Consider the following 10480-nt stretch of genomic DNA (forward strand, 5'->3'; position numbering starts at 1 on the left):
CACGTATAAAAACAGTCCCAGAATCAGGACACTGGCAACAAGGCGTATAGAATAACCCAGGGACTGCTCCAGGGTAGCTCGTTACCGCCCAGACCGAGCCCCACAAGTTGGCTGCTTAATCCTACGATCAACAAGAAGGAACCGGACAGGTCGACACGGTTCCAAATCGCAGATAGTGTGGTCTTGGACGCCTCGCGATTTACGTTCTGATAGTGAGACTGGTTTATAACTACCAGATGACCGACTACTAGTGCAAGAATTGACACTGGCACTTGCAATAGGAAACACCATCGCCATCCGATCGTGTCTGCAATCGATCCGCCTATCGACGCACCGCAAATCGACCCGAATCCGTGCAAGACGTTTTGGACCGCTTGATACATCCCTCGCTCTTTGAAAGGAATCATGTCTGAATTTATTATTGTCGCTGGATACATTCCGAGAATCAGGTCATTGTATGCACATAGGGCCGTAAGTGAATTGGAATCTTGGAGTGCTTTTACTCACCCATCGTCATCAACCCACCCCCTCCCAGACCAGTTACTGCGCGCATCAAATTTAAAACCACGATGTTTGGGGCCAGAGCACAGCCCAGACAACCAAGCATAAAAGTAATGGTCGAGGTAAAAAAACAAGCTCTCCGACCGAAAATATCGGAGAATCGGCCGTACAAGGGCTGGAAAACAGTGCTTGTGATCAAATAGGAGGTCGTCAGCCAGGAAGCATTGTTGGCAGCGTTGAACTCGGAGCTGATTACAGCATATGTTGACGCTGTAATAGTCCCATCAAAGCCCGATAGGAATACATTTGCGAATATCGCTGTTGAGAGCAGGTTAGCGACAGTGACCAAACAACATTTTTTACCACTGTTGTGCTGGGTGCTGTAATAGAAGATTTCTTACCAATTTCAATCCATATGAAGCCTTTGGGAGCAACCCAAGATGTGGTGCTACTAGGGATTGATGCGAGAAAGGGCTCGCTCTCCATATTTGCATCTACAACAGCTGTTTCACACGCTTCGTCTAGATATGTATCCATCTCGTAACCCAATTCGTGAACCGTCATTGTTTCACCAAATGAATGTGCCGAATGCATGCCTTGAAGGAACTGCGAATAGGCCAATCGTATTAGGGCCGCTTACAGAATCTCGTAGAGTGTATTTTGATATATCTTTTTGGCTGAAGTTTGTACGACAACTGTTCAAATATTTACTCCCCGGGGCGATATTGTTTTGTGTGTGGGACAAAAATTCCCCCACTGATCAGAGGTTAGTCAGAAATTGATTTCTCCAACCCCACCAAGGCCGCAAAATCAATTGCCTATCAACTGACATCAGAGCAGAGGGTTTACCATATCATTGAGATCTAACTTCCTCTACCTGTTAAAGGATCCGACCCTGGCAGGTCAAGCGAGTCCTAGAGAAGCCGCCCATACCAGGAAGCCTTCTTGCACCTCGTAATGCTTGGTTTGCGCAGTCCCTTGAGCCACCTGGGGAGTTTCATTCTATTCTTTGCTATTAGGGATGCCTGACATGATGATCACTGCCAACTTCGCCCATGAATAAATTTATCCTACCACCACAGAGGGCATTGTTATAGGGATTTCACAGATCGCAGAGTTGAGCAGCAATGTAGATATTCCCCTGATTCATTTAAACAACATTTGAATACTGGTTATTTTGTATGTAAGGGCAAGTATGCGCTCTTCCTTATGAAAGTTAGTCGATTTGTTGGTGGTGTAAAGTAGCCATGGTAAGCGGTGTAATTATCAATTCCTTTGAATTACGGGTAGAAAGACGTTTGGGGTGCAAGCCTTAATCCATGTATGCATGAAAACTACTCCGTACCATCAGAGGACATCCTGTACATGGACGCATTCGGTTCGTTATTCCTCTTCGGTGGCGGAGGCTGAGGAGCCTTGTTCTCATCCCCCAATGATATCAAGAAAAGCAAGCCAGAACCTAAGGGGAGCCGTTGGATGTTGGTGATTTGGGTTCCAACGTAGAAACGCAAGCTTTGATTGGACACAGAACTTGAGATAACTGTCCAGCATGGCCAGCCGGCGGTGGCAGTGGACAACAGGGGATAGTTTGTTCCCCTCTTAATATTTTATACCGCGATACCTTATAACCTAGGAGCTCTCGCCTAAGTTATGGATGAGAAATTATTCCTTGAACTCACGTTGGTTGTTATTTAAAGAAGCTGAATTTGTTTTTGCAACGCGGTGCTTCGAGAGGAAATTAGCCCGTGGCTACAATGGGGATTATTCGACGACTGCTTTGGCAGCACATTTTATTACTGTCCGTGATATTATTTCCCGCCATTTCGCACGCGGAGCCGTTGGTCGAGGCCTTGAGCGGATATCCCGCTCTATCTCAATTTCGCTCGCTGCTTCTAAACAAGTCTAACATTGCTCGCCTGTTGACCGGAGCCTCTGATAATTCTCAACGGCTCACATTTCTCGTTCCTAGTGACGATGCATTCGTTGCCTATCGTGCTACCAACGGCGACTTGGAAATCGCAGACATCCCAGATTTAGAACTGGAAGCTATCATGAGATACCATATCCTATCTCGAAGCTTGCCGGCAGCACAACTCCTCTCTGCACCCCCTAATCGCCTGGTGATACCAACCGATCTTATGGAGGAGAAGTACAACAATCGAAGCGCAGGTCCCGCATTGGACGCTCAAAACGATGCGGGGGAGAATAACGACGGACAGGTTGTGATCATGAGTCCTCAATCAGCAGGCAGCTCACGGAAAAGGCAGCAGGAGGAAGTCGATGTGTTGTCAGGTTTGCACGAATCTGTCACGGTGACTCTTCTCGACGGGAAATGGGATGGAGGCCTGTTTCATATGGTTGACGGGTATGATATTTTATCTGCCACTTTCACAGAACTCGTTACCGTCCCATAAGTCTATTAGTTTTTAGCCAGATTGGTTGCGGTATGCTGACACTAATTTTGGCGCGAGGTGGAAAAAAGTCTCCTCACCCTTCCAAGGGTCTGCACGGAGACCATCGAAAGCGAAGATCTCACGTCTCTCAGCCTGGCGCTGAGGCGGACCAGCCTTGGACCTGTACTGGACACTTTAAGAAATGTTACTTGCATCGGTCCGACAGATGATGCCTTTGAGCAAGCAGGCAATCCCGATGAAAAAGCAGAATCCGGCGATTTGACGAAGGCGCTTACTTTCCACACTCTCACGGAACCGGTTTATACCAATTTCCTAGCAGACGGTCAAATCTTCACAACAGTTAGCAATGACACCATCCTGGTAACAGTTAATGCCACGGGTATTTTCTTTAACGATGCCAAATTGGTCAAGAAGAACGTTTTGTGAGTTCAGCTTACCCACCTCATTATTGGGTCATTGTTCCCGCCGCGTATATTACGTTTTGTGCCTTTGTGGTGATGCCACATGTAAAGTTCAAGGAAAACGTCAACTAACATATGGCTGCCAATTTAAATCCCAGGACCAACAACGGCGTTATCCAGGTTGTTGACAGGGTTCGTGCAATCATTCTTCTTTTTTGAGCATTCGAGCAAAATCCCTTCTGCCTCCCAGGTTTCAATATCATCACAGAGCAAATTAGGTTCTAACTCAATCATTGATATGCCGCAGGTCATGTCTCCACTCGAAACAAAAAAATCTAGCCCTACATCTAATCCGACGAAGTCACCCACGAGCTCCGGAGCGCCATCAGCATCACCATCTAAAAACGGTGGTTCTTTGTTGAAAAACCCATTTGGTGCCACAATTTTAGATAGTTCAGCCATATATTTTCTTGCAAGTGTTGCCATTTCTCTTGCTTGGGGAAGCTAGACGCAGATGTTACCCCAGGCGATGAACATTGGCGATGCGCGATCCGGATTATGGGAGTCCTTTATGCTGCTTTTCATTGTTCTTATAATGATAAAATAATATGCGATATTGGATAAAATTGCACCTGGTTATGATTTATTCAAGGAAGTTAAACTTCCTTTCTCCAGTTTGCTTCTCTTCCTCCCCTGTTTCAATTCAACTTGTCATTAGCTTGTCTCATCTGCGTGCCGTGGAGCGTTCTCGATTTTGAGCTAATCGGGCTTTGAAAATATCCATGTCGGCTGGTTCTGAGGGGATACTGCCTCCTTAGCGTCGCTGAACGTTGGTTGGCAACAGCTTCCAAGCTCATCCGAATCATCTCTTTCATATGTAATTCATCATGCATTTTTGCTAGTAAGAAAGCCCAGCTCGTCGTACAACATACAATCTCCATCCAGAGCTACCACTCCAGCCCTTCCCCCCAATTAATAAGTATATATATAAATATATATTTAGGAACTCACATGTGCCGCATGACATCCCCTTGGACCCTAGGACTGCCAAGATATGTCTGAGTCCAGTAAAAATTGACAGGTCTAAACCGCTGGGATTAGAAAAGAAATAAGTGATAGATCTCATAGATGGATGTCTTGCATGTTGGCTCCTAGTACTGATATAGACTAGCGGATATGCATCTCCGTTTGCCATGATATGCCAGGATGTTGAAATATGTATTTTTCCATCAGTTTTCCAGCGATATGCAGAGAGCGGACTTCCAATATTGGCGGTTTAGCGAAACTTATCAACGCTGAGTGCTAACTGCATTCTCCTTGGATATATGTATTCCCGGACCAACATATAAGCTGGTGGATTTTACCAGTGTTCGAATAATAGCAAATGTCTGCCTGCAATTGTCAGAAGCTTGCTTGGTAGTATCCCTAAAAGGGAAAAGATGAGATTTCTCCCCCGCCTTCCTTCCCCCTCCCCCCCCCGCTCCTTTGATTAAAATGACATGGGCCGACCAGGGCACGTTGAGCGTCTTGCTGTCATTCTCCTTTTGGAGTGTGTGTGGCAGGGTTCTGAAGCAGCATGCTGTTTGTTCCTCACGAGCTGGCGAGTCAATGATCTGGGTCATGGACATCACGGGCATTTTCCTGTAGGAGTGACCCAAAGATTGGACCAGCTGCAGCATTTGACGTGACCCAGGTACCGCTGATATGCATTCCTTTTTTTCCCGGGCTAATTGGAGAAAGTGACAATCCAGAGCCGCGGAATTATATGCCAAGACTAGACTAAGCCTAACACAGTACATTTGCCCCGGCCCGGACTCCGGCCTTTGCTTCCCGCAGCCAAAAGCTAGCATGTATTCGACTAGGAAAACTTGCTGCGGGGGTACATTACATCAACGTCAACCACCGCCCTGCTCCCGCTTCTTCATCCACAGCACATCTCATCTACAAAAAACAGCCCTCTACAGTTTTGTTCATTGCTTGTTTTCTTTTCTTTTATCTTTTTCTTTTTTGCTTTCTTTTTTTCATTTTCATTTTCAATTTTCATTTTGGAGAGCCTCATTCAGACCATCTGCTCTTCGCTGCCACCTGTCCTCCTTGAATCCATAAGACATGTTAGTGTATTTCTTCCATCATCGCATTTCCCAATCGTGCTCTATGGCTTGATTCTGTCTGACTTGGTTGTTAGATAGAACCTTGGCCTTTGGCAACTCTTTTTCAGTTGCAAAGCTTGCATTATAATTAGATATTCATTGCTTGCGGAAGTGGGTAAGCCGTCTACTCTATTGACGTCGCCATTTTCAGTCTTTTGTTTTAAGATTTATTCTTGGATATACATACCCTTATATCCATGTTCATGTTGAATAGGGTGCTGTTTTCCCCTTTCTTTTCTGTTTTCATTTTGTTTGACCGGACAATTTAGCCTTGTGCTCAAGTTCATGGCTTCAAATATTTTCCATGTAGATGCATAACACATTATTAAATTCTTCTGTGTTCGCCTTCACCAACTTTGGCGGCTTGGCCCCACAAATCTCCTGAATTTCCATAATTCTTCTGCACTCTTCCGAGGTTTTGACTGCTTGTCCGTCATTAGCTGTTCATTCAGCATAGAGCTTGCATCAACGGTTCCTGAGCGCTTCCAAGTCTGCATATAAGATACATTTGCCGTCTCTCTGCTTTATTTACCGGATTTGTCACTTTTCACCGTCATATTTTGTGGTTATTTGTTGACGCGTAGCGTGTTTTGCAGCCCGCCATCTGCCCTCTGCTTTAACCGGCATTGGAAACTGCTGCTTGCGAATCGAGTTCGGTGAGTTTATGCCCGGGACATCATTGGAAAGAGGCGCAGATACGGCATTTTCCAGGGGGCAAACTTGTTGGATGGGTTCTTATTATTTTTCTACAGTCCCTTGATCCTCCCACAAAACTGATTTAAAACACACGCGAAGAGCTTTGCTTCTCGACTACCCACGCGATGAAATCCGGTGTCTACTTGAGAAAGGCTTTGTAGCGACCCGTTGTCTAGTCAAACGATCATAATGGTCGACCAAAGCGACGTGTTTTATGATCAAATAGCCTCGTCTCTTGTGCAGGCTACGGAAGTCATGACTGACTCCTCGCTACCGGACGACAACAAACTACACAGCCCAGCCAGTCAATCAGGCCCAATGGACCAGCAGACAGCACATCCTAATCTGGGCCAGAGTTTATTGCCAAGTCAAGGTGATACAACATCATTCTCACACAATCTTGACCCCTTCGGAATTTTGGGCGGCCCTGCTCCCTTAAACAACTTACTTGATGAACCGAGTAGCTCCATCGGAGAGATGGACTACGACACTCAAGTAGGTTTCTATAGCTTAGATCAAGTGCAGCATTCTTCTTCGGCCCCTCAACTTGAATCGCATCAGACCAATTCTGAGTCCCAAATTTCAGGTTTTCAGTCGCGTCAGCATTACAATTCTGGCCAATCACATCCCCCATTAGGTTTACCTTCTTCGACTGCTGGTATTGAGAATGATGCTCCTGTTTCTGGTGTCGCCAATTCTACGGGTCAATTGATAGCTAATTCATCCCTCTTCACGATGGAAGCCGGCTCAATGGTCTCTGCTTCCTTCGCCCATCACACCAACATCGAGACCAGTCCAATCTATCCAGGCGTCTTTCCTCATGCTCCGGGGAGCAACGGTGATGATGAGGACATGGGCTCCATGAGCGGTGAGGAATATTACGATGATTATGATGATGATGATGATGATGATGATGATGATGATGACGATGATGATGATGGAGATTCCGATGATGAGGACATCCCGGCGTACGGCAATACCCTCATTGAAGATTCTGACCTATATCGTTTCTCCTATGACAGGTTGCCCCGAGTTCCTTCTATATTTGGCAGCTCGAGAAGTACATACGATGATTCCAATTCGGAGATAAACGATACCGAAAAGTTTTACATAACCGATGATGAAATATCTTGTTGTGATCCTACAGAACACAGTAACCCAATGTTTGACTTTGGCAGCGATGTGCATGATAGTAGAGTTTATCAAAATCAGGCCCAAAGCTCTACCACCAATGGACGCTCTCAACCCATTTCTTTTACGAACTTCGACAACAGCACTATCCAAAGTTTTACCCTTAGTAACGGCGCGGATGAAGACGATCACCTCGATTTCGGGGGGTTTCCGCAAACTGAAAGTATGGATTCACATTTTATTAGTCCACCTTCTACGTTGTTTCTTCCGTTAAATGTTCAAGCCCTTGGAAAGGCCCAACAAATCATCCATCGTGCATTTGGTAACATGAAATGTTTTGAATATCCTTCTGGACCTTCCGTCGACCCACGTCAAGAATTTCACCCCCAAGCTGATAGCATCATGTTGCTAGCCGTGTCAAATTTCATTTCTCAGTTCTCAATTTTTGCAACACCATCTAAAGGATTCTTCTTATTTCGTGATTCCTATAATGCCCTTTTCGTCAATGACACAACGATCACTTTCCTTGCTGGTCTTCACATGACGGACGCTTTTTTGAAATCTCATGATCATACAAAAGAATCACCACACTTTGTATTATATCAAACACTGCCCTGGCCCAGGACTTCAGCCTCTCCACAAATCACCCCACCAAGCCGGAGAATTGCTGCAGTTACACGCCCTGATGCTCTTCTAACTGAGGACCAGTATACTTACATGCACGGCCCCTCTGAAGAGTCAATTTACTTCGTCCCTCCGTCATTGGTTTTAAAATACTTCAGTGCCCATATTGCCAGCAGTCTTCTAGCGGCCCCTCTCGCTCCATGCGATGGCCATACATACACACTTGCTAACGGACTTGAATTTCCAGCGTTCGAGAAGAATCTAACAGTCGAGATGTTCATTAAGCAATGGCTTATTCGATCAAGAGTACCTCTCGAGCAGCTTGCTTTGAAGGATCGACCACACGTCACGATATCAGATGCAGCAGCAGACGTCTCGTATTGGCCTCGTCCCCACAAGATAACGCGTCCTGAGAAGCACCAATTTAAGGTTTATGATATTCAGAATATTCCTTGGTCAAAAAGGATGAGTGTCCGGAGGTCCGATGCTAGGATCCTTCGTGATAGCTGGTACAAAGGCTACCGTAATTTGATATTCAATCCTCACGGGGTAAGATCTTTTATTATATTTTTTTTACATTGTTGGGATAAATGATTAATCTATGAGTTAGTATTCGAAGCGGCTACCACAGACCGAGAAATTCTTCATGGCGAAGACCATGTATACCAAATACAAGGCGTCAATGTCCCATTTTCAACTGCGCAATCTTATGTCCGTGACATCGTCGAATACCGTGCAATATGCTCATCGGTCCAAAATTTACACAGTAACCCCGTTTCACAGCCAAAAACATTTCCTGATAGACCTCTCAAATCCGTCAAGATCGGCGACCTTTTTTGAGCCAGTCAAAATTTCAACCATGAAAGCGAAGCACGGTGTCACAGTAGTTGGTGGGTTCTCTGGCGAATATGCGATGAGAGGTGACGTGACCGATCACAACACTGTGGATGGCTATATCACTAAAAGCCAAAACGGAATCACAAATCATATTGATATTGTTAGGCATCGAACGAGTCGTAGCCCTCAGGCAATTATATCATCGAACGATCAATATATTCGAATCCTTGACTGTGAGACCAACAAATTTGTCCAAAACCACAAGTTCGCTCGTGCAATTAACTGCACTGACACCTCTTTGGATGGTCGACTACGCGTTATAGTTGGCGATGCTAAAGAAGCATGGATAGTCGATAGCGAAAGTGGAAAACCGGTGCAACCACTAGTCGGCCATCAAGACTTTGGGTTCGCATGCGCGTGGTCGCCGGATATGCTCCATGTTGCAACTAGCAATCAGGATGGAACAGTCAACATCTGGGATGCTCGTATGTGGCGAGTACTCCAATTTATCGAGTCTGATGTAGCGGGTTATCGTTCTTTGCGATATTCTCCTGTTGGAGGTGGCCCACGTACGCTTCTGATGTGCGAGCCAGCGGATCGCATTGCAATAGTCAATGCACAAACCTACCAGACACGTCAAGTACACGATTTCTTTGGTGAAATTGGAGGGGCTGACTACACACCTGATGGAGGCCGGATCTGGGTCGCAAATATGGATCATATGTTTGGCGGATTGATGGAGTTCGATCGATGCCAGTGGGGTCAGGAGTTTGGAATCGGGCGAACGAGGAAGCGATATATAGAGGAGCGCCTTGATACTTACTATCCCGATTTGCCTAATGAGTGGCTTCCTGAAGCGGACTTAGATGATGATGAGAGGTGTGCGCTCGGGCCTGGAGAGAGAAAGTTGCGCTTCAGGCGCTTGATGGGCAACAGAGAACATGCTGACCTTCTTTGTTGACTGCACAACAACTGAATCTTTTGTTTTTTTGCTCTCTTTCTTGCTTTCTTCTTTTTCTTTTTCTTTCTTCTTTTCCTCCCCCCCCTTCTTTTTTTTTGTGTAATTTTTTGCTGCTTCCTCACCCCTTGATTCTGGTTCTGATCTCCCATTCTCTCTCGTCTTGTTAATTCCCCTACAGTATGGTTTGCAATGCATTTCAAGCGCGTTTCCAATTGTTCATTTATCTTCGTTTTCATGGCAGAGTTTGCTTTCCCTCTAGATAATCAACCTTTTTTGTTCTCCTCCAGTCTCATAGGAAGGACTCTTCTATTGGAGTAATTCAGGGTTGGACGTCATGTTCATATTCCTGCATTGGGTTTACGACTTGCCCTTTTTACTCCCTAGGTTACTTACTCTTTTTATCGCCTTCGTTCTTCACGCATGGTGTTTTGTTGGAGTTACCCTGGCTTGGGAAAATCATGTTTTGCACTATTTTGCCCATTTGATCTATTTGCTCATTTGTATTTTCCCGCTTTCTTTTCTTTCTTTTCTTTTCTTCTGTTTCCACACAGAGTTAGTCGCTGACGGAAGACACCCGGACCTGATATACCGGCAACTGGATTTTTTCTTTTGCATTTTTTTCCAACCTTCCTTGTTACCCCTTTCCTTCAGAAGGGATAAATGAATGAGGCGCATGCCGGAATTACGGAATTATGGGTGAATTGGTGAAATGGAATAAATCCATGGTTGGGAACATTGAGTATGGAATTGAGAATTTTGGTTTGA

General features: G+C 45.3%; 4 protein-coding genes across 4 annotated transcripts; 2 read left to right on the forward strand and 2 right to left on the reverse strand.

Annotated features, from left to right (window-relative positions):
• Positions 1-23: 23 nt before the first annotated feature.
• On the reverse strand, positions 24-1590 carry HCAG_02859 (predicted protein; the record flags this gene model as incomplete). The annotated part of the gene is made up of 5 exons (XM_001542638.1): positions 24-409; positions 508-819; positions 903-1107; positions 1435-1488; positions 1576-1590. The coding sequence occupies 5 exons, from the start codon at positions 1588-1590 to the stop codon at positions 24-26; spliced, it is 972 nt and encodes a 323-aa protein (XP_001542688.1).
• Positions 1591-2255: 665 nt separating this feature from the next.
• HCAG_02860 (predicted protein) lies at positions 2256-3535 on the forward strand (the record flags this gene model as incomplete). The annotated part of the gene is made up of 3 exons (XM_001542639.1): positions 2256-2866; positions 2984-3337; positions 3475-3535. 3 exons carry the CDS (start codon positions 2256-2258, stop codon positions 3533-3535), a joined length of 1026 nt encoding a protein of 341 aa, XP_001542689.1.
• A 1814-nt stretch (positions 3536-5349) lies between these two features.
• Positions 5350-5903, reverse strand: HCAG_02861 (predicted protein; the record flags this gene model as incomplete). The annotated part of the gene is made up of 3 exons (XM_001542640.1): positions 5350-5409; positions 5654-5703; positions 5822-5903. 3 exons carry the CDS (start codon positions 5901-5903, stop codon positions 5350-5352), a joined length of 192 nt encoding a protein of 63 aa, XP_001542690.1.
• A 448-nt stretch (positions 5904-6351) lies between these two features.
• Positions 6352-9715, forward strand: HCAG_02862 (predicted protein; the record flags this gene model as incomplete). Its single annotated transcript, XM_001542641.1, has 5 exons — positions 6352-7516; positions 7706-8466; positions 8549-8807; positions 9078-9239; positions 9366-9715. 5 exons carry the CDS (start codon positions 6352-6354, stop codon positions 9713-9715), a joined length of 2697 nt encoding a protein of 898 aa, XP_001542691.1.
• Positions 9716-10480: the final 765 nt, after the last annotated feature.

The sequence above is a fragment of the Histoplasma capsulatum genome, genomic scaffold, assembly GCF_000149585.1.
Source record: "Histoplasma capsulatum NAm1 scaffold_2 genomic scaffold, whole genome shotgun sequence".
In the NCBI taxonomy this organism is placed as follows: domain Eukaryota; kingdom Fungi; phylum Ascomycota; class Eurotiomycetes; order Onygenales; family Ajellomycetaceae; genus Histoplasma; species Histoplasma mississippiense.